At 35.9% G+C, this 23,969-nt stretch overlaps 1 protein-coding gene across 1 annotated transcript in view; it reads left to right on the plus strand.

Moving 5' to 3' along the window:
- Positions 1 to 23,969, plus strand: part of DOCK3 (dedicator of cytokinesis 3) — a gene marked incomplete at both ends in the record, with an annotated part of 182,953 nt that overhangs the window by 85,674 nt on the left and 73,310 nt on the right. The window contains 12 exons of the mRNA XM_081319050.1: positions 407 to 507; positions 1,106 to 1,187; positions 2,132 to 2,302; positions 7,794 to 7,986; positions 10,260 to 10,387; positions 11,911 to 12,057; positions 13,083 to 13,181; positions 14,862 to 14,956; positions 18,501 to 18,576; positions 19,825 to 19,925; positions 20,099 to 20,157; positions 20,596 to 20,744. Coding sequence (XP_081175176.1) covers positions 407 to 507; positions 1,106 to 1,187; positions 2,132 to 2,302; positions 7,794 to 7,986; positions 10,260 to 10,387; positions 11,911 to 12,057; positions 13,083 to 13,181; positions 14,862 to 14,956; positions 18,501 to 18,576; positions 19,825 to 19,925; positions 20,099 to 20,157; positions 20,596 to 20,744 — 1,401 coding nt within the window. The remainder of the gene's footprint in view (positions 1 to 406; positions 508 to 1,105; positions 1,188 to 2,131; positions 2,303 to 7,793; positions 7,987 to 10,259; positions 10,388 to 11,910; positions 12,058 to 13,082; positions 13,182 to 14,861; positions 14,957 to 18,500; positions 18,577 to 19,824; positions 19,926 to 20,098; positions 20,158 to 20,595; positions 20,745 to 23,969) is intronic.

A 23,969-nucleotide genomic window follows, 5' to 3' on the forward strand; every position in this document is an offset into this window, starting at 1 on the left:
TACTTAGGCAAGAAAAACCAAATGCACAGGTATAGTATAGGAAGTACCTTGCTCCATAGTAGTAACTGCGAGAGAGATCTTGAGTCCTAGTGGACAATCACTTAAATATGAGCCAGCAGTGTGCTGCAGCTGCCAAAAAAGCCAACACAGTGCTAGGCTGCATTAACAGAGGAATAGAATCAAGATCACGTGAAGTATTAATACCACTTTACAATGCCTTGGTAAGGCCACACTTGGAATACTGCATCCAGTTTTGGTCACCATGATGTAAAAAAGATGTTGAGACTGGAAAGAGTACAGAGAAGAGCAACAAAGATGATTAGGAGACTGGAGACTAAAACATACAAGGAACGGTTGCTGGAATTGAGTATGTCTAATATGTTTCTTTTTTATCTTTCTCTTTTAGGTGTTTATCATAAATCTTTTGCGTGATAGTAAATATTTTCATTTTCGACCTGTAATGGACACTTATATTCAGAAGCACTTTGCAGGAGCTCTGGCATATAAGTAAGTCATCTCTTTTTGGAGGCCAGTTTATTAAGTAAATGTTAATATCAACACAATGATATTTAGAAAAGGATATTCATTTGCTTGGGGTTTTACACATACTAAGTTCTCACAGAGAATAGTTTATGGCAGAGGACTCCAACCTTTTGGGTACCAGGGACCGGTTATGTGGAGAGAGGTTTTTCTGTGGACCGGAGAGGGCATGGTTTTGTATGCTGCCTGCATCCTGTGGATTGGGTTTTGCTTGTTTGTGCAGCCCAGTTGCTGGCATGCCACGGCCCGATACTGGTCCACGGACTGGGGTTTGGGGACCCCTAGTTTATAGAATCAGCATAGCAAAGAGTTAAAAACAGAGCATAATCATAGCCACTGAAAGTCCAGTGATTATAGATCAAAATTGTGCTGCTAAAGCATCATTTGTTTATTTAATTTGTTACATACATGTACACACATATATATACATACATATACATACAGAAACATACATGTATGCATATAAATGTAAGTATAAATATAGATATTGATATATTTCAGAAAAATCTGTCACTTTGAGCTTTTCTCCTGTTGAAATGTCTGTCAATGTGATTTTTTTATTCAGAGAACTCATCCGCTGTTTGAAATGGTATATGGATCGATCAGCTGAACTAGTAAGACAGGATCCTATTCAAGAAGCAATGCGGGTATGTATTCTATGTAAATATTACTCAGTTTAAAAAGAAAATATTTCTTTTCTAAGGGCAAAACTTAATTAGGAATGAAAATTAAATAATATATTATTTAATGAGTTTTTTTCAGAGATTTCCAGCAATATCGATCTTCACTGGTGCTATTTAGAATTAAATGCTTACCTCAAAATATTGATTTAAGAAGGTGAAATTTTGAAGCTTAAAATGGGTTACAAATCAGATTTATTGTTGCTGAGTCAGTAGATTAATTTAAGACTAGGGAAAAACACCGGAATAAAAATGTACTCACTCATCAACAGTGGAACAAGAAGGTTTGCTGAAAGGTGCAATTTCTTTTCAAACATACAGATAACAGTTGGATTCCTCCATGTTATTTCTCACATAAGCTTAATAATCCATTCATAATTAATAATAAGAAAAAATAATATTAATGTCCAAACTTGGAAAACAAATTTAAAAAACTGGATAACCTTTTTGCACTACAGTGCTGTCCAGATCTCATCAAGTTTTTCTTTAAAAAATATTAACCCATTTTGTCTATTTGGTTCATATTTAATATATGTAAATATTAATTACATTATTGCTATTCTCCTACTAAGATAAAAAATACCAAGCCATAATTTGTCAACTAACAATAGATTGTATGGGTTTTTTTTCAAATTCTTGGAACCTGCTATTTTTGCAAATGGCTTTCTTGAAGGAGAATGCTAAATTTTGTTTTTATTTTATTGATTGTTAACTAAATAAATATGTATCTATCCACCACTCAGAGTTGCTTCAAACTCTGAGTTGGGCAGCAAATGAGTTTATTAATAATAGTAATATCCTTCATATAAAAGATAAGAATTTGAATATTAATAATATACTTAATGTATTCCCCTCTGGCTATTTATAAACCCCTTATTCTTTTTTTTCCTAATTCCTCTCCTGTTCTTAAGGCATTGGAATATCTTTTCAAGTTTATTGTTCAGTCTCGGATCCTTTACTCCAGAGCTACTTGTGGAATGGAGGAGGAACAATTCAGAATCAGTATCCAGGAACTTTTCCAGTCCATCAGATTTGTACTCAGTTTGGACAGCAGAAGCTCTGAGACTCTCATCTTTACACAGGTTATAAATCTCTAAAGTTCTATTTGTGTGTTTGTAAATTATAGAATTACTTGTCAATGTACCAAAACTTTTCAAAGGAAAATAACCGATTGACTAGGAAAATGCTAGGAACCCATAATACAATCCTTCTGCATTCCTATCAGTTTTTCAGTTTTCTATTTATTTGTTTCACTGAACTTACATGCTACTTCTGTCATATCTGTCTCTGAGCAGCACAAATAGTAATGAAATTAAAAATTAAAAACATAGCTATATTGCAATATAAATCACCAGATTCCTGGGGAACAACCAGAACCCATATTTACATTTAATCATCAGGTGTAACAAAAATTACCCCACAGCCTGTGTAAGCCAACTGGAACAACTTCACTTTCAGATCTCAAAGGATGGGCAGAGACTACTGGGAGAAGGTGGTTCCTAGATGCCCAGTCCTGAATATAAAGCACTTTTAAGGTGACACTCAACATCTTGAATTGCACCCAGAACAATATTGATAAGCAGTGTAGCTCTCAAAGCAGAGGTGTTCCTTGGATAAATTGTTGGGCGTCCAAAACTTCTTTAGTTGCTTATTGTGAAGCAATTGAAATTTCTGGATGGTTTTCAATGACCATCTCATGCAGAGGACATTGCAATAATTTAACTGAGAGAAATCCAAGGGTTAAGTGACTGGGCAAAGCCTATTAATGCAGGAAAGGCTATAATTGTTGCACAAGATAAAACAGTGTAACAGCCCTTCTTAACCACAGTTGCCATCTGCTCTTAGCTATGGTTAAGCCCCAGATTATGAATTAACACTGAAAGGGAAGTACAACTCCATCCAGAGTCAAAGATGCAATTCTTTGGAATTGGAGGGCTTCTATACTGAAAACTATTTCCCTTTGTTGAGATTGAACCAGACTCTTTTTATTATTCCTATCCAGTTTTATGGCTTCCAAGCTGTGGGATAAAACCCTCAGCCATATCTTCTATTTGTCTGGAGTCAAGATACACAGTTAAATATCATCTACAGTTAAATATCATCTATTGGATGACCATCACCAGTACCTTCATGTAGATGTTAAGTAAGAGAGGAGAAGATGTCAATTTCTGCAGCACATTACAAGAGAGAGCCATAAAGCTTGAACTCTTAACTCCCACTACCACTGTCTGGAACTGCCCATTTAAGAAGAATTACTACGAAGCAGTGCCACCTATTCCTAACCCCTTCAGGTGGTCCAGAAAAATATCACTATCAATGGTATCAAAGCAACTAAGAGAACACACTGAATCAGAAGGATTACACCAATATCCTACTCTTGCTACAGGATGACAGAAAAGTGATCAGTGTGGATTCAGCTTCATGTCTCGGCCTGAATCATTATGAAAAGGGTCCTGATAATCTATCCTCCAGTTTCTGCAACTGTAAACCATAAAAAAACCCTTTTCTGCAGAAGGAAAAATTGGAGACTAGTTTATAGTTATTTAAAGTTACCAGGACAACCTATATTTTACTGAGATGTACCATCCCCTCACAAAGAAACATTCAACACAATTCAATTTTGTAAACATTTTTAATAAGGATTTTACCAGCAAAGTAATAGTTGGCTCAGTATGTTTTATTGAGTAGATGCACCATCTCTTCCCACAGGCACATTCAGCACAATTCAATTTTATAAACATTTTCTGTAAAGATTTTACTAGTAAAATAATGGCTCATTAAAAAGCCCCAAGCATGAGAATTCTGCTAAGATGTTCAATTGTTGTCCAGTAGATAATACAGTATGTATTCCAGGCTTATTAATATGTCTTAAGAATCTTAATATTGTTGCACATTTGTGAAAGAAATAAATCTGAAGAATCTAGTAACAATAATAGTTTGTTCTCTAAAGAAAACAAAATTTTGATAGCAATGTTTTCTAATCATTAACTTTATTTTTTCACCTCTGACACAGTACTTGAAAAAAAATATTCATTCAAAAACTTATTTAATACTTTAATGCATCAAAAGTTTACCTTTTTTTGTTTCCCACTTGCCACTGTGTTGTCCCTTAACCCTAATTGCCCCATAGGCCCCTCAGCCTGAAGGACAGGTGAGCGGAGCTGGGACATGTGCCCCACAAAAATGTGGTGGCATTGCAAGGCCATCATTTAAGTCTGTAAGTAATTATCCCCATATCCTGTAAACATTTAATCATGGGTGTATCTAATGAGTGTTTTTCCTTATCCAGTCCATTTTTCTGCACAAAGATCTGAAATATATTGCACACTTCAATGTTTGCAACTATAAAATGATTTGCAAAGAACTATTCTACTGTTTGCATGAATTACTTTGAATATGAGCACCAGTCATTAGAGAGAAATTATATCAGTTATGGCAAACTTTTGGATTATCTCTGGTAATTCAAAGAATACATATTAATGATAATGATAATAAAAAGTAACAAAAAATCTAATAGAATATTTAATAACTTAAATATTGAGTTTTGGTTTATGTCATATTGTAAACAACTAAATATTCATGTAGAGCCAATAAGAGCCAATAATGAAAATATAATGAATTTTGGTCTTATTTTAATCTCTTTCTGTTATTTTTTTTTCATGGAAATAGCCAAGAGCATCATGTTCTCTCTAATTACAAGTCTTTTGATATCACCACTTCTGATACAACTGTCACTGGAAATAATAGCAGCATTTGCTGCATATTTCCCTGGGATGAAATTGACTTATCTTAAAAATAAAGAAATTAAAATAACAATGGTTGTTTGGTTTGGTATTTAATTATTATCTTTATTTATTTTGTCTATATTTCTTTGGATTGAGAATATTAATTCTAAAATGTTTCAATGGAAGTCACCACCCATCTTTAATTTAATTATACTTTATAAATAAAATAAAACAAAAAGAAATGAATAGCCAGAAGAGGGGAAATAATAAACTGTTTGTTCTGGCTTGCCAAGTGCTGATGGAGGATAGTCCACTCATACTTACAAGCATCCACAATGGGGATACCTACAGACATATTTACATCAGATGTTGTGACATCATTGCATTATTACATTATTTGTGCAATGTTTTCATGAAACATGGACAACCATTTTGGCATAATTGTGGCTTATTGCAAATCCCACTGGTAATACTGTTTACCATAGGGAGATGTGTTACTTGTATCATATGATACCATCTATCAAAAGATTTTCTGAGCGATGTGAAAATGAGTTGCTCACTTTTTCCATCATTAGATTTGGGGCAGGTTGCAGCTAGGAAACAAAAAAGTTAATTCTTATCTTTTTGAATGCCCCAATACTCCCTCCTAGCTATTCACACTGTATTGCAAATGGGCTTCCACTCAAGATAACTTTAGCTAGGATGATAGGGAGGAGAAGGTTCATCTGGATCGGACAGGACTGATAATTTTTTCATCTTCTAATGCAGTGTTTTTCAACCACTGTTCCGCGGCACACTAGTGTGCCGCGAGATGTTGCCTGGTGTGCCGTGGGAAAAATTGAAAAGTAATTATAAAATACTTTCTTTGTGTTTATTTGATTCCTATTCAAGAGAATTACTTTATATATAGTCAATATAGGCACAGAGTTAAATTTTTTAACATTTTCTAATGGTGGAGTGCCTCGTGATTTTTTTCATGAAACAAGTGTGCCTTTGCCCAAAAAAGGTTGAAAAACACTGTTCTAATGTACTCCTGTTCTTCTTCCTTATCACCAATATTGAAATTGAGCTCAGAAGTGCCTTTGATTTGAGACAATAGTTTTCTAAGACTAATTACTGTAAATTATTATAATAGGAATGAAAGAGGGAGGTCACTGTTGGGAAATTAAAATTTACTTCCAAAGCTCTCACCATACTTACCTCTCTTTCTCTAATGCAGTTAAAACAAACTAACATGGCATGTAGTGGGAAGTTTTGAAATAAGTAAGTCACTTGGTTGAGTTGGGTGACTAGAAATTGAATAAATAAAGAGTAAAAATTTAACATGTTATATCTATCTGGGTGGCACTAATATGAAGTTCATATAATTAGATGGATGAAAATATCATTGTCATTTATTTATTTATTTAAATGTATTGATTGCCCATCTTACCACAAGATGCATGCATGCATGTGACACAGAATGTGGGGTGACTTGCTCATTGTTGATTTTGGCTTTGGCACTTGGTGATTTGGCCCTTCCACTGATGATACACAGTTTATTAATTTTCCAATAAGACAATGTGCTTTTGGGGCTGAAAAAAAATCTTATCCAGCACTAAAATAAGTCTTAATAGAAGAAAGTAAGTTTGCAATATGGTGGAAGCTACTGCTCTAAGAGACAGGAATTAATTTTTGCAGATTCTCCTTACAACAACCCATATTGCTTTAGGGTGTCCTCTCACTTTATAGCAGATCAACAATAGGCTGCAGAAAAAGAGAATAAATAATTGTAAATATGATTGCTATGACTCTAGGGACATCCTGTAAATAAAGATTTACTGATGGCTACTCAAGATTTAAACCATTATTCTATCATATTCTGGAAGCCTTTATCAATTTTATATAAGAACAAATGAACATAAAGCTATTGAACAATGCACATTGTCATATTTTCAAAATCCATTATTTCTATGATTTGCCATAATGGTGCATAATTATTGCTTTCTCTATATAAATTATAATAATTAGTTGAACTGTAAGAGTCAGATTATATACTTCTGTTTCATTCCTTCTTTCTTCAAACTCTTCATATTAGCAGAAAATATTTGAAAGTATGTATGTTTTTTTGAAGAGGGCAGTGTGGTGGCTCAGTGGTTAAGACTCTGGGCTTGTCAGCAGCCCTGGGAAAGCCGGCAGCCCAGGTTTGAGATCTAAGTGTCACGCGATAGGATGATCTCCTGACCTCTTCCCGGCTCCTGCCAACCTAGCAGTTCGAAAGTATGCAAATGTGAATAGATAGATACTACTTCTGTGGGAAGGTAACAGCGCTCTGTGACATCATGCTGGCCACATGACAACAGAAATGTCTTCAGATAGCGCTTGGTCAGTGGCCTTGAAACAGAGATGAGCACTGTCCCGTATAGGCAACAACTAGCAGAATAAAATCTGCAGGGACTTCTTTAGCTTTTATATTGGTTTGAAGATGATCGCAATACTATGGCTTTCTAATTTCATGAAGCATTGTAGTGTCATCTCCTACTTACATATATATTTAAAACAATTTAATGTATGAAGAGGACTATTGAACTTCCCTATCAACTGTGATAGCCACAAAAATATTCTGTTTTTATAAATGTGATCTGAATGCAACTCAGAAGACATGAGCAGTCTGGGGGGGGGTCTTTATTGTGTGCTTCAGTATCTATAAGATGTTGTAGTTTAGGCTTCCTTTGTATTATGAAATCATGTTACAATGCCATAATTTCCAAAATATCTTTCTAATAGAAACATGAAACTTTAAAGAGGGATTTGTTTGGTATCATTACTACAAAAAGAGTTCAAAAAGTCTCATTTCCATTTTTTTTAGGCTGCTCTATTGAATTCTTTCCCTGCAATTTTTGATGAGCTATTGCAGATGTTTACAGTACAGGAAGTAGCAGAGTTTGTGCGAGGAACTCTTGGGAGCATGCCCAGTACAGTGCATATTGGACAGTCTATGGATGTGGTTAAATTGCAATCTATAGCTCGTACAGTAGACAGTCGCTTATTTTCTTTCTCAGGTAACAGTTATAATATTAATCATTATAATACGTCTCTTTGCATACCCGATATGGACAGAATTTGCTTTATGCCACTTTAGGAACATAATATATAAAACTGTTTTAGGTTTCATTTACTACAGGGGTGTCAAACTGCCGTCTTGCCAGTTGGATGTGTGACAAGGAAACCGCACTCACCCCATTGCTGTCAGTGGGGAAAAAGTTCTGATATGTTGCGTGATGTCATGTGACATCACAAGTTTGACATGTCTGATTTACTGTATCCCTAAAATAGCATAAAATAAATTATATTTTGAAAAGTTGATTCATTAGAATTAATGTACAAAAATTATACTGCATAATATTTCTATTCTAACTAGCCACATCTTCCAGAATACTATACTCCCTCTTTTTCTGTTTTCTTTGAACAACTTTGCATATTGTTCCTAAACACTGATTTTGCCTTGAACTGTTTCATCTGCTTTTGCTTTCCCTCTTTTTTATGTACATGGGGAGAAGATTGTCCTATAATTTTTGAATTTCCCTCATTCATTTGTTTTTCAATGGGTATATGAGTTTACTAATAAATAAAGAGATTAGGAAATTAGGAAATGAAGTAAGAAATATTTTTTTAAATGTCAGGGCCCATTCTACACAGAGGACATAGCATTCTCTTTAAATATTATTAAATTTTTTCATGTTTAATTTAAAAAAACAACGGATCCTGAAAACCTTATTTATGTCCATATTAATATTCTTGTATAGCTATAGCACACCAAAGTAAAGCCATGTCTTCGTCATAGTGTTTACACTAATATCTGGTTCTGTACTAGGGTATATACAGTAACCAGTTTTAGAAATACTTGAGATTTAGTTAGGGAACTGATGTCCATATTTTTTAATAAAGTGGTGAAGTCTAAGATACCTTATTCAATTTATTTATTTAAAAAATTCATAAGGGCCTCCCATCTTAAGAACTCAACTCTGGGGGGCTCACTACAGTGAAAAAACAAACAAACAAAAACCCTGACACTTCAGTCATCCCCCTTGGATGCATCCAACAGAACCATCCATATGTTCCTATTTCATCCTATTCTAGCATTTTGGGGAAGGGCCAGCTTTTTATGGCCTTCCAAAAAACTAAAGTAATAGAGGCCTGCTGGATCCAGGGAGAAGTATATTCTACAGGGCAGAGGCTGCTGTGAAAAAGGCATGTTTTCTGGTCCCCTAAGATGACAGCATAAAAGGATGGGACCCGTACCGTGCTTACTGTATCCATCCCAGTGGAGAATGGTCCCTCAGATAGCCTGGTCCCATGCCAAGTAGGACTTTAAAGGGAATTAAGCCAGTGCAGCTTGCACAACAGTAGTGCAATATGAGTTCCAAACACTTCATGTGCTGCTGTATTCTGGACCTGCTTGGTCTTCAAGTGCAGCCCTGTTGCAATAGTCCAACCAGGAAGTCCTCAAGCGACTATGAACAAGGCCTTCCTGTCCAGGAATAGGTGCAATTGGTGCACAAATCTGTACCGTTTCCTTTGAACCTAAGTGAACTGTTAGAATCAAGAAAAGGGACCCTGAAGTTCACAAGCGTGTCTTACTTTCAGAATAATTTTAAAAATAATAAAGACAAAAACAGTGAAAGCATTGTATGAATTCATTTAGGTTAGTAATTAATATATCCACACTAATAAATATCTAAGTATACCTAATATTATTTTGAAGGAGGACATAAATGTGAATTTCAGTGTCATCCGGTATTTTATGGTTCACGTGAGAATATCAACGGTTAGAGATTTCATGTTACTTAGATATTGCCTTTTCCTTCACTTTTGGTAGCCAGTATTTCTGTTGCCTGATGTAATAATATCTCCTATGACGGTTGATAATATTGTAGGTTCATGACTTTTGACAATTTAGCTTCTGTGGGAAGCAATATTAATTAAACAGTGAAGGAAAATAAGGCTGCCAGTAAAGATAATTTGCTCATTTTATTTACTGTACTGTAAGTGCTATGTAACCTTTTGCAACAGTTTGTAAATTAGCTATTCAGAATTAGCATTTCAATGAATAAAAATGGGTTTCCCTTAAAATCTGTTTCATAGAGGCCTCTAATTAAACTGTTGTACGATTTATTAAAAGTCCAATTAATTTTATTGCATCCTTCTTTGTTATTAATGGTAGTTCTTCAGGTTCTCTATATATGCTTGTGAATTAAAATGAGGCAGGCTTCTCATTCCAGTATTTTGAGTTCTCCTGTAAAATAATGTCAAGCCTCTGGTTTCCCATTCCTAGAATCCCGGCGAATCTTATTACCTGTGGTCCTTCATCATATTCATCTTCATCTGAGACAACAAAAAGAGTTGCTTATCTGCTCTGGAATTCTTAGCAGTATCTTCTCTATCATCAAAACTAGCTCCGTGGTAATCTAAGTCTATCATTCTATCTTTCTATCATCTATCTATCTATCTATCTATCTATCTATCTATCTATCTATCTATCTATCTATCTATCTATCTATCTATCATCTGTCTCTGAAGAATTCAAATGATATGTTTTTTGCAACATAGTATAGTTGTGACCTACTTCTCATTAGTATAATGGATTATTGAATGCATGTTTTTTTTACATAAAGGACAGAAAATTGTGCATTAGTTATTGTGCTTAACAAAGTTTTCAAACATTTACTTGAGAGAAGATATATGGCTACTAGCCAGCCTATATAGAATTGTTCTGCATCTTTAGCAGAAAAATAAACATGATTAAAATTCTGTGTAACATATAAAATCCAGACTACTGTATGGTATGTCCTAGGCTCTTAAATAATTTCCTGATTTTTTTCCTAAAATTATTCAATTTATTTTGGATAGATAGTACTGCTGAGCAAACAAATAATAATGACAGCAATAACATTACATTACTAAAATTGTTAATTTGATATATTCCCATCTACCTTCAAAGATGGCTATTTAAGTAGAACCTTTAGCACTGATGTACATGTTTTGAAAATAGGTTTGGACTATAATATCTTAAAGTCAGTATCAAACATACCCAAAGGAAGTTTAACAATATCCCAAAATACTACGTTTGAAAATATTTTAAAAGGGGGAGCTGGGCATAATACTAATCATAGAATTTTGTTTGTGAACAGGACTGAATGCAAAATATTAAAGTAATACAGTAAATCAATTGTCTTTAATCAGGTATTAGATTATTATAAGAACATTTGATCTAGGAGTACAAAATATCAATTATTGTAGATTTAAATAAATATGGTGTTAAAAACAAAGGGGGGGGCTTTATTATGATTTCTGAGGAGAAAATTTGATGTAACTATGACTTCTTGGGATGCTCTATCTGGGACCATAGGACTGCATCATTACGGGTTTTAAAGATAAGAATGACTATTGGGCATTAAGCCTAGAATGAAATGGGTTAAAATACATTTTTATAACCATCCTGACTTAGATAAGTAAGTGAAGACTCAATCATCCAGGCCAAAAGTATCTTAAAAAAGGTGAAATCATGGCAACCTGGTCTAGTTGCCATGATTTCACCTTTTTAGAGATCCTGACTTGGGTAATACATTCTTTTCTTTCCCATTCTCCTTTCTTGTGTTTTGTATCCTTTATTGGAAGTCTGGAAAGCAGGTTCTAGCAAAAACCTAGTGCAACTTTTATAATCTCCTCTAGCAGCCTTTTTATTAGTCGAAAAGTAGATAAAAGCAAACTAAAAACTAGTAATACAGTAATAGAACTAAGTGGCTCTATTTTCAAGTTTTCCCTGTGTTCCCATCAAAACAGTCACTGTCCTCTAGTCCCTCTTGTCTTCTAGACTATAAACCTCATAGACAAATGAATGTACAGGCAGGCCAAAAGCAACTTCAAAAATTTTCATTTCCATCTTATAAGATGTTAACTCTTTGTGTTCTAACTGTTTACTCTAGGAGACAGATGTAATTGAGGAGGTAGAAATGATGGTGGAGAGCCTCCTGGATGTGCTGTTACAAACTCTTCTGACTATTATGAGTAAATCACAATCTCAGGAGGCGGTAAGAGGGCAGCGTTGTCCACAATGCACAGCTGAAATCACTGTTAGTAACTAACCATCAAATTCTATTTCCTGCTTATCTAGCCTGCTCCCTTTCCCTGTCCTCTCATCTCTAGTTTACTACATTTTTCATTCATTCTTTGTTCATTCATTCATTATTTCTTTGTGCTACCAAACTAAAAATAACTGTCCTGAACTCTCAGGGTGAAGCTAAGAACTGTAGCCATGCCGCTGTTAAGTTTATTTAGCCTATTATTCTAGGTTATATTTTTAATTATTTCTAAGGCATTTGCTATAATAATTAGCGGGTGCTTAAGTAAAAAAAATAAATGACTGGAATTTTACACCATATTATTGTTATGAGGTTGGACAGTGTGTTGTGTCAACTTAGCCTCAACTGAAATGAGAAAGGTAGAAAACAGTGCTGTATTGCCTGCTATGATAAATAGGGGGAAAACCCCCTCAAAGCCCTATTTATAGGAATGAATGAATGAACTTTCAGAAAAAAAATATTTTCCACTGCAGAGAGGAAAAGCAAATTCTCATCCTTTAAGCCTCTAATTATTCTGTATTCCATTTTTAATTTGATTTGGTGGCTATTTGTCAGCCCCCGTGGGTGAACTAGACAGTTTACTATCTGGGCTAAATTTACTTTCTTGTAAGGCTATATTAACAACATCTTGCAAGTCCAAACTGCCCACTGCCACTTTTACCTGCTTGCTCCATTATGGCAGGTCTGTTCTAGGATTCTTTCTCTGACTGAGAAAGGGGATTCCTACCTCTTTTGTCTGATTGTTTCCTAGACAGCCTCTCTTACCCTCTTTCCCCAAGATATTCCCACATACCATTACACATCTCTTTACATGAACACTTTCTAAATGGTATGAATTTATTTAAAAAGTACAGTCATGATAAGAAGAATGGAAAAAAAATTATAGCATTTCATTTCATAAATATCGCTCCATTTTCAGTCCCTACAACTTTTTCCTATACCTCCAACTTAATGTTTTTATTTAGACTTGTGAATATGATGGTTCCACTAAAATAATTATTCTCTGAAATTAACAGGGGGAATATGTATCCTGTCTTTTGTCTCTACTTCGTCAGATGTCTGACACTCACTTTCAACATCTACTGGAAAATTTTCAGAGTAAAGATGAGCTAAAGGTATATACATTATAAATGTAGATACATTATAAATGTAGTCTAGTTATATTTCCCATCTGTGCTTTTGTGCTGATGTACATCTTGTAGCTCTGGAATGCTGAGAATGATCTTGGTTACGTAGAAGTCTGTTCTTTCTCTTTTGTCACAGATTCAAAGCCATTCCATATTATTTATTTTATCATACATACTTGATTGGGAACTGAGCCTATTGCACTCAATAGATATGTAAATTGCAGCTGACCCAGATGCATACTGAGGTTGCAAATCCATTAGCAGTTAGATGTTCCTGTGTCACCTGACATGTATATTTTTTTTAAAAAATAATTGAATCATTTAATAGAGTTGAATCTAATTATACTTACTGTATTTAGGCTAGAATCTATTTGATGCAGTACTCATGCTTATGTTACTTTTGTGTTGATATTATTTCACTGATGCTTCATATTTTTGTTCTTTTTTTAATTGTAATTCTGCTATCAGTGAACTCCCCATAGAAAGGTAAACACCCAAAGAATGATTTGAAATACTTTAAAATAAAATATGTATTAAATATTTAATACTTTAAATTAACATATTTATTAAATATGAAGCGATATATAAATAATATTTTTAAAGTTTTCAGTTTAATGTTGACTAAGTAACTAAAAGAATTGTCCTTGACTGTTTTAGTCTTGGCAGATTTCCTATTTGAATACTAATGTAAAGACCCTTAGAGGAAAAACAATACAGACAGGAAGGTGGTAAAAAGTAGAGGCTATACTATGTAGAAGTTCCACCAGCTGATTCTTAAGTTCCCACATGTTTTAATGCTAATTGGCAAGAAGCTATGGCCAAGGTTTCATGTTACTCTCCCATACACTATGTATCATAAGGATTCAGCAATTAGAAATTTGGAGTCTGATATTATTAACTCACTGGAGAAGAGCCTAATGCTGGGAAAGATTGAGGGCAAGAGAAGAAGGGGACGACAGAGAATGAGGTGGCTGGCTGGAGTCACTGAAGCAGTAGGCGTGAGCTTAAATGGACTCCAGAAGATGGTAGAGGACAGGAAGTCCTGGAAGAACATTGTCCATAGGGTCGCGATGGGTCGGACACGACTTTGCAGCTAACAACAATAACAACAAATTATTAATATGCTGGTGACATTGAATTTTCTGATACCATGAGTTTGAGGAGATCTAAGTGTACTCCTAGTCATTAATAGACTGTTTTAAAGAAACAAATTCTAACCTAATCCAGATACAGCACATATGCCCGTTGTTATTAAGATGACAGATCATAAGGCAGTTTGAATTTTATTTTTAAAAAACAAATTACGTTCTCTTTGAAAAAAATGGTTAGCAATCTGGAGGTAGTGGATTTCAAGGGGGCTCTATTATAGAATACTTTTTCTTATCTTTGACTAGTGTGCAGCAGCTATGCCCTGAAGATGATTCTGATAATCTCTAAAATTCTTCTTTATATCTTTTATTTATTTATTTCGAGTCAATTTTGGAAAGTTCCTAGAGTTTTCAAAAATAGTTTGCCCTGGCCTTTTTCTAGGGCTATTGGAGATAAATCTGTAAGTGATTTTACATCCCATTTTGAAACTTACAACTTTTCTTTCCCTTGTTGAAGCTGCATATTTGCTTCAAAACACAGCTAGTAATGTTTTAACATTGTTTTCTTGGTTTTTACTAGGAATTTCTTCTGAAGATTTTCTGTGTGTTTCGAAATCTGATGAAGATGAGTGTCTTTCCTCGAGATTGGATGGTGATGAGATTACTCACTAGCAAGTGAGTGCTGATGCATTTTAAAACAGTTGAATTTTACTAAAATCATGTACATTTTTAAAACATGATGCCTTTTAAATAGTTTCAGCTCATTAAATTTTTAAACACATAGATCATTTTAGATATGTTCCATTTTTATTCTTCATTGAAACATACTGAGAACTGGTTTTTTTTGGCAACCTTATTTAAAATAAATAAAGAAATAAAAACTAATAATTGAAGTAGAAGAAAGAAAGAAGTAAAGAATGAAAAAGAAAGCAAAATAAAAAGTTAAGGTAGATTTCAAAAACCATTTTATTAGACATGCTCTATTGACAGTATGGAATAGATATAAACTTACAATAGTGGCGAATATCCGTAGCTCGGGTGTAGGATGAGGGTGAAGGTTCGTTCTCTGAGCTTTAGGGTTGGTTTTCAAATGTTTCATTACCAGATTAGGTAACATCTTCAGCTGTCTGTGTCGGTGTTCCACTTATATAAGGGCTTCAGGTGTGGGAGTGTCAAGTGAGGATCTTGTGATGGGCCAGGTGTCAGTCATCAGAGAGAGGCTTGTGATGGGGAGGTACTTCAGGTAAAGGTAGTTAGAGGGTATGAATTAGTGGGCCAGGAGTGAGTCATCAGTGGGAGGCTGGTAATGGGTCTTGTGATGGGGAGAGTATATCAGGTCAGGGTCATTGGAAGGTGATTTTCTGGGGGGGGGAAGAGGGTTAGAGCTCACTGCCTTGGAAGAGTGAGGAAAATTCTCAGGGATTACTCACACCCTGGACGGTACCTCTTTACTCTCCTACCATTGGGTAGGAGATATAGGAGTATAGCCAGCCGCACCAACAGGCTGAAGAACAGCTTTTATCCATGGGCTGTTAGGCTTTTGAACGGGAAATAATTTTTATAAACTTTATGCATAATTGACTTGCGAGGCCGGTGTGTTGTGCAATTAGTTCACATGGTGTAATAAGATGGAGGGTTTGTGTCATTGTAAGCTGGGTGGTGGGGGCACGAAGGGAGGCTTAGCCAATCTCAATGTATAAATGGTTGTACTTTGAAATGAAATGAACCTTTATTGTCAAAGTACAACTACAGTATGTGTACATTGAGATTAGCTGAGCCTCCCAACACACAGTGACAACAAACCCTCCATCTTACTACACCATGTGAACCAACTACACCACACACCGGCCTCCCAAGTCAATTCTGCATAAAATTCACAAAAGTTCACAAAATTTATTTCCAAAGCCAGGTACGCTCTCGGCCAATCCGTTCATCTGAATCTCCTGCTGAAAGCTAACCAGCCAATACGGTGATGGTACAGCGCCACCTGGTGGTATTTGCTGAGCTGCTGCTTAAACCCCTTCCCCCTTAAAAGAACAAACAATATATTTAATACAAAACATCATGCAAAATATTTCCTGCAGTTACAATGGTTAATGGCAACCCATGACGTGACTCTAGGCCTGTCCCCCCCTCAAGATTGTACATAGTCTGCGAGATAGGCAGGTGGCCTGTGAGCCCTGGAAGGCCTGTTTTTCCACAGACCCGGCACTTAGCCGAATGGAATCTGCAGGCCGCCCTCACATGGTTCCCTCCACAGCCGGCACACTTGGGACTGGTCGCTCCGCCTCCAGAGGTAGTTTTGGCACCATTCCCTCCGGTGTATTTTTGCAATGGCGTTGGCCGCCAATGGGCCTCTTGGTCTCCGCGCTGTTGGATTTGTCGATTGTCCGGCCTCCGGTATACCACGTCAATTTCAGCTGCTTCGTCTCCGTCTGCTCCACCGTACGCAGCGCTCTCATGGTGGACTGATCCCCCAGAGCTGCTGCTGGGTTGGTGAGTGGTCTGGCCTGAGTCGCTGGCCACCTTGTATGCCAGGACCTCATCCAGAACCTCCTGCAGGCTCATTGTAGGTTTCGCGAGTAATTTCTGTCGCAGCCGCTGCTCGCTTAGACCAAAAACGATCCGGTCGCGAAGCCGCTCTTCTAAATCGTGAAACTTACAGAGACAGGCGGCCTGTCGCATGGCCGCTATAAAGTCGGCTTGTTTAGTTTGGCCGTGAGATCGCTGTAGGAAATGGCTCCGATAGCTGTCGGTGAGCACAACCCGATGGCTATATCATAAACGGCAGGGCTGCTGATGCACAGCAGGGCCGCCGCTTTAAAACGGTCTTCGGTGATCCGGTTGACCAGCAGGTATCCCTCGACCTGACCCAGATGCGATTCCCAGTGTTCGGGATGGCTGACGTCGAATTCGCGGATCTGATTAAGTTTTGCCATGCTGTGTCCGGTCCTGTGAATGCTGCTTCGATAGAAGGGAATCAGAGTAAGAAACTTTTCCTCCGTTCCCTAGTGACTTCAGCTAGTGATTTCAGCTCTGAGTGAAGCAGCATCCCACCTTCGTCACCACTATTGTGTAGTGGGTTCTGGACCGCATGGAAGACAGCAGGCAGATGAGTACAGCAACAGCTCTTTATTGTGGGTAGGACTGTACTGAACAAAGGGGGTTTCCTGTACCCCTTATATACCTTGCCAGGTACGCTCTCGGCCAATCCGTTCATCTGAATCTCCCGCTGAAAGCTAACCAGCCAATACGGTGATGGTACAGCGCTACCTGGTGGTATTTGCTGAGCTGCTGCTTAAACCCCATACATAACATGTATCTCAGTTAAAAAAGGGTATTTCTTTTATGTAAAATTGTAATAGGAATGCTTTTTAAGATAATTATATCTATACTATCAATCTTTAATTTTACTTTAAAATGCTGTTGCAATACTTGATCTCTTGTCTTTTTCCTAACAAAATGGAGTAAAACATCCCTTGGGATATTTCTTATACTTGCAAAAAAAAAAGATTTTTTGTGATATACTTTGTCAATCTCATTCTTGGTTCCTCTCCCTAGTCCAAAAAAAACCTGTCAGTGCCTGAACAAATTTTCTTTGAACATCTTCATCAACAATTTGGATGAGGGGATAGATGGGGAACTCATCAAATTCTCAAGACAGAGAATTAGGGTGTTGTGGATGTATTTTCCATCTTGCTAACCAACATCCTCCATATCTGGGCTGTTTGAGATAGTTACCTATGTGGCAATACTTTGTTGTTATTAGAACAATCACAACCAGTTTATAAAAATGAAAATAAATATCTTGAATAACAGCAACAACAGCCCAGAATATCAACCCAGTATAATTCAATTCAGTTCTTAATAGTAGCTATGAACAAACCAGTAGATGTGGGAGAAATTATTATTTAGAAGTTCAGTGTGTTGTTAGGCTGTCTAAGACATGGAATAATTTTAATTGGATAGATTTTTCAATAATGCATTGGAATTAGAATCTATTTATGTATTAGCTTTCCACAGGGCAAATTTTTAGATTGGAATGTTTGTGGTTACCTTCATGTTCATGATCCAATGAATTAGCAATTTTTTTTAATTGTACATTAACCACTATTTTGTGAATTAATATAAAAGACCATGATTTTCACTAAATTTAGATTGAAATATTCTGTATATTCTGTACAACAGTGCTATAATGTTGTTCCTTTCATTCTTATAGTGTAATAGTTACAACAGTGCAGTATCTGTCTGCAGCACTACATAAGAATTTCACGGAAACAGATTTTGATTTTAAGGTATTCTAAAAATTTATTTATACTATGAAATTGTCAACATTGTATTTGTTTTGCTATTAAATGACAACTCGTAAAGCATTTGCACCAAAGTTCTCCAAGAGTGTCCAGAACTTTAAAATAGAAAAAAAAAGAATGCAGATGTTTCTCATTTAATGACCACTCGTTCAGTGAGTATTCAAATGTATGACAGCACTGAATGAACATATGTATAATTGGTCCTTGTACTTACAGCCATCACAGTATCCCTGTGCTCATATTATCCACATTTGTCATATTCTTGGCCAGCTTCCTACAAGCAAAATGAATGGAAAAGCTAGTAGGAGACTGCAGATTGTGATTATGTTCTCATTTAATTACAACAATTCACTTAACAATGCCTACCAGAAGTGCCAGAATTTTTGTTGCTAAGCAGCACAGAAAATTAATTATGTGTGTCTATTCAGAGAGACATTTTGGTGCAGTGGTTAAGGCATCAGGCTAGAAACCAAGAGATCATGTTGTAGTTCCATCTTGGGCACAATGCTAGCTGGGTGACCTTGGGCTATTCACTTTCTCTTAGCCCTAGGAAATAGACAATGGCAAGACCACTTCTGAAAAACCTTGCAAGAAAACTTGTCCAGGCAGTCTCAGAGAATGGGGACAAAATTGAAAGGAAGGGAAAAAAATTCAGAGGTAAATCTCAGTGAGTTTAGTGAACCAACTCCCAGGTAATGGTGTAAAAAATTGCAATACAAGTTTTTTTACTTTAGAAATTTTGTTTATAAAAATTCAAAAATTCTTGACATCATAGTCTCTGTAGAGTAATATATATGGGATTCCTCACCTCAGATAGCTCTAGTTTTTGCCTTTTGTGTGTGGATTTATATAATTTTTATTATAATAATTCTATAGTTGACTTTCAAAAATTCAGTTATAGAATTATATTATGAAATAGATCTGCCTATGCATTGTTTATTGATGTGTGTGAAAGAAGTGCCCATGTCATATGTACAGCACTTGCATACAGAATGGACCATGAAACTACCATCATTATGTAATGAGGGTATTTATTTGTTATAATCATTTGGCTTGGATGTTTTCTGAGCAGATACGCAGAATATAAATTTATCATCATAATAAGTACATTGTCATTATCTTTATCTCTGATGCTTTTTAGAACAGTCGGTTGACATTTATTAATGGTATAGTAAAGAAGTAAATTGTATATGAATTTTCAGTTAGTTGCTTCATTGTTTTTCTGTTTTGTAGGCCTGGAACTCTTATTTCAGCTTGTCTGTTTTATTTATCAACCAACCCAGCCTGCAGCTAGAAACATTTACTCCAGCTAAGCAGAAAAAGATTCTGGACAAGTAAGAACATATTAACTTAATTTTCATTTTCAGATTTTTGTTTTGAAAGTAAGGTAGTTGGTTTTTCCCTCTGGGTCTGTTTTTATAAGATGTAGTAATGCTGCCAAATATTGTTTTATTTTTAAAATTCCAATATTCCAATTTTTTTCTTTGGATCTGTGTTTATATTTCAGATATGGTGATATGCGTGTGATGATGGCATATGAGCTTTTCAGCATGTGGCAGAATTTGGGTAAGTTAATCTTGAAAGTAAACTGAGTTTTGCTCAGTTTTAAGATTTATTTTTAATATAATAGCACAGTGCTGGACAATCTTTCATCCACTGTTAAAGGAACATTCAGATTATATAGCACATATTGGTACAACTTCATAGAAATAATTTTTATAAAACAGGAGAATCATTTGTCCTTTGGAACTGTACACTATCACTAGATGATAGTTGCTCATGCACATACACATTTCCAGGCATAACTTATTCTATCCTTCTTGGTTTAATTCTTTATGGTAAGCATCTAGCTTGATTCATATCTGACTTGATTCCTTATCTTCAGTTATAGAATATTTTCAATTAGCAGTGAAGGTAAACAAAAAAGAGCGGGAAATGGTATGCAAAGGAAATGGTGTAAATAACTGCTTGTTTTTGTTTTCTTTTGTTATTGTTGTTGTTCAGGGGAACATAAAATTCACTTTATTCCTGGAATGATTGGTCCTTTTCTGGGTGTCACACTTGTCCCACAGCTAGAGGTCCGCAACATTATGATCCCCATTTTTCATGATATGATGGACTGGGAACAGCGAAAAAATGGCAACTTTAAACAGGTAAAATGTCTTTTCAGTTCTTATAATGGTTATTTCTTACTTAAATGTTCATTTACAGAGTAGAAATAATAAGCATTTTGCTCCCAAAGTATTAAGCATATTTCAATGACCTTGGAATACTGCAACCATCATAATTAAATGCTGGCTGCCAAGTACCCATATATGGGGACTCTGTGATGGTCTTAAGTGCAAAGGGTTGGAAGTAAGTCAGTTTTCACCACCAATGTAACTTTGAATAGTTACTAAACAAATGGTTGTAAGTCAGGAACTATGTATAGAATATACAGCCAATTGCAAAGCTTCTTCCCATTTGAGTGAGACTTTTTCCAATCCCATTCTCTATTTTACTGTTTCCCACTCACAAGCTGTTCTGAATTTTGGTTCAACTGTACAGTAAATCCAGATTGTGAGTTGTATTCTTCCTCCTTTCAAGCTCTAATCTTAAAAAGGGAAAAGGATCCCTTGTCTCTTTAATTTTTATTTTTGTTAAGATGAAATAATGGGTTTAAATTTTGTGTATTTTCCGTCTCTGGAAAAAATTAGAAGACAAACCATTCTTCTTTATTATCTCTGTATATCACACAAATATTTATGCATTACAGAAAACAATTGTACTAAAGTTATTTATGGAGGCTTTGATTAATGTAGAATACTCACAGGAGAAAACCTTCATCGAATCATAGGACTGAAGAGATTCAATCCTATGTCCAGAGCAGGAATCCTCATTTTATACAACCCAAAGGACTCTCCAAGGCTTGCTTGAAAACCTCCAGTGACAGAGTACCCACAACTCCAAAAAGCTAAATAGCTACTACTACTGCAAAATAGCTGTAAGTGAAGAATATATTAATTTAGAGTTTGGATCTCCTCTGTAAAGCATCCACCCATTACTTTTTGTCTTACTCTCAGGAGCCATGGCTCCTAGCTTCCCTAGGATGACCCTTTAAGTATTTGAAGACGGCTATCATGTTTCCTTTCAATCTTTTCTTCTTAAAGCTAAACATAGCCTGTTCATTTAAGCTTTCTTCATTGGGTTTAGTTTCCAAGCCCCTTGTCATCTTTGTCACTCTTTGCACTCTTTCTGGGTCCTCATCATCCTTGTATTAAGGCAATCAATATCCCAAATACAGTCTGGCAGATGCAGCATGGAGCAGAATTATCTCTTCTCATGATCTTGACACTATAGTTCTATTAATGTTGCTCAAGAGTGAATTAGCTGTTTTGGCGGCAGCATCACATTACTGGCTGAAGTGGTCTACTAGTCCTACCTGATCCACTTTCTAAGTACTGTATTATTACTAGGCTATTGCTGCCTATCTTGTATCTGTTTTTCCTACCTATCTGTAGAACCTACATTTCTCAACATTGAATTGTTTTTTCTTGGCTATGGCCCAGTGTTCAAAACTGTCAAAATCCTTTGGAACACTGAGTCTGTTTTCTAATGTGTTAGCAATCCCTAGCTTTGCATCATCTGCAATTTTTTTGTACTCCTTCTAGTTCATCATCAAAGTAGTCAAGATCTTCCACAGGATACTTATCTCTCCACGTTGGCATAGAAGTAATCAAGGATCACATGTTGAGGCTGGTTGTTCAGTCAGCTACAAATCCTTCTGCTAGAGCAATGGCTCCCAACCTTTGCTATGCCCTGTGCCCCTAGAACACTTCTGATATATTCTCACACCCTTACAAAAGTTCAAAATAACGGCAATGAATTATGCATATACACTATAATTTTGAAAAGTCAAATTTTCGCAGTCCCTGGAATATTGTCTCACACCCCCGGCTGGGAAGCCCTGTGCTAGAGAGATTATCCATCCCACATTGTTCTATTTTTTCAAGGAAAAGCATATGGTCAATATTATTAAATACCATATTGGAAGTAATTACACTATATTCACAGCATTTTCCTGGTCTACTAAATTAATCACTTCATCAAAAAAATGTACTAAGATTTGTCTGGTGTGACCTAGTTTTGACAAAACCATGCTGGCTACTAATAATCATTTTGTTCTTCTCTAGGTGCCTGCAGAGCCACTGTTTAATTATCTTTTCTAGAATTTCCCACTTACTGATGTCAACTTAACCGATCTGTAGTTTCCTGAATCAATGTTTTCCTTTTTAAGAAAATGGGGGCAACATTTGCTCTTCTACAGTTTTCTGGCATTTCTTCCAGAACAAACTTTCTTTTAATTCTTTAACAATTTTCAAAGATTACAATTAGTGTTCTGAAATTACATGTGCTAATTCCTGCAATAGTTCCAGATCCTTGATTGAAAATTACTCAGGTTTTTTTTCACCAATTCTTTGTCAATTATGACCTTTCTCTTCTTATCCCAACACCCAATGCAGCTTATGACAGTTTGGACCAGTCCTCTTTTCTTTTGCCAAACTACAGATGCAAAATATGAATTAAGCAGTTCAACCTTCTCCCTATTTCACTTCCTTAGTATGATAATGATTGTGACTTGGATATCAACTCATTTTATAGGAGGCCTTCAAGCTGCACATTCTCTAGTGAAAACCAGAATTGTAGCCACACAATTCTTACGATTTTTAGTCTCAGATTCCCAAGTAGCGCTATGCACAAAGCAGAAACTTTGTTTTGTTTTAATCCAAAACAAATTATTGTACTCCAAAGTTTTTTGTTGAACAATCCTGAATTAGCTTTGCTATCATAGAATATTAAAATACCAAACACATTTTCAATGAAAAAATTCAGAAGGATTTTGGAAAATTTTACAGTGATTTTATGGGATAAATGGCAAGGCTGGTTCATGACCCCTTTCTTTTGACTCCCTTTCAGCAACTTCCCATCCAGCATATCATATTGGCCTACCCACTCCGTAGTCATTTTAGGCTGTTTCCTACTGTGCTCTCACAGATATCTCAGGATATCATATTCCACCAGGCTGCCCATCCCAGTCTTCTTAGCAGTTCCTTCTCTGCTTTCTCTGAATCACCACAGCATTATTCCTCTCTTCCTTCTCTTAGCTACACCAAGGTCCCAGATCAACATATCCCACCAGACAGCTTAAGCACAATCTTTCAAGCATTTTGTTTTCCTCCCTCTCCATAGCTACCACTGGTATACTGGCCTCTGCACTTGTTCCTTAATTGCAAGGCTTCCTTATTGCAGTAAGGACAGCCTCCCAACATAGCATATCCCACCAGCCCACTTGTTCCCCAGACTTTCCAGTACTTTCCCTTCCCTCCATTTCCTATCTT

Source organism: Vipera berus (genome assembly GCF_964194415.1).
Source record: "Vipera berus genome assembly, chromosome: 2".
NCBI classification, from domain to species: domain Eukaryota; kingdom Metazoa; phylum Chordata; class Lepidosauria; order Squamata; family Viperidae; genus Vipera; species Vipera berus.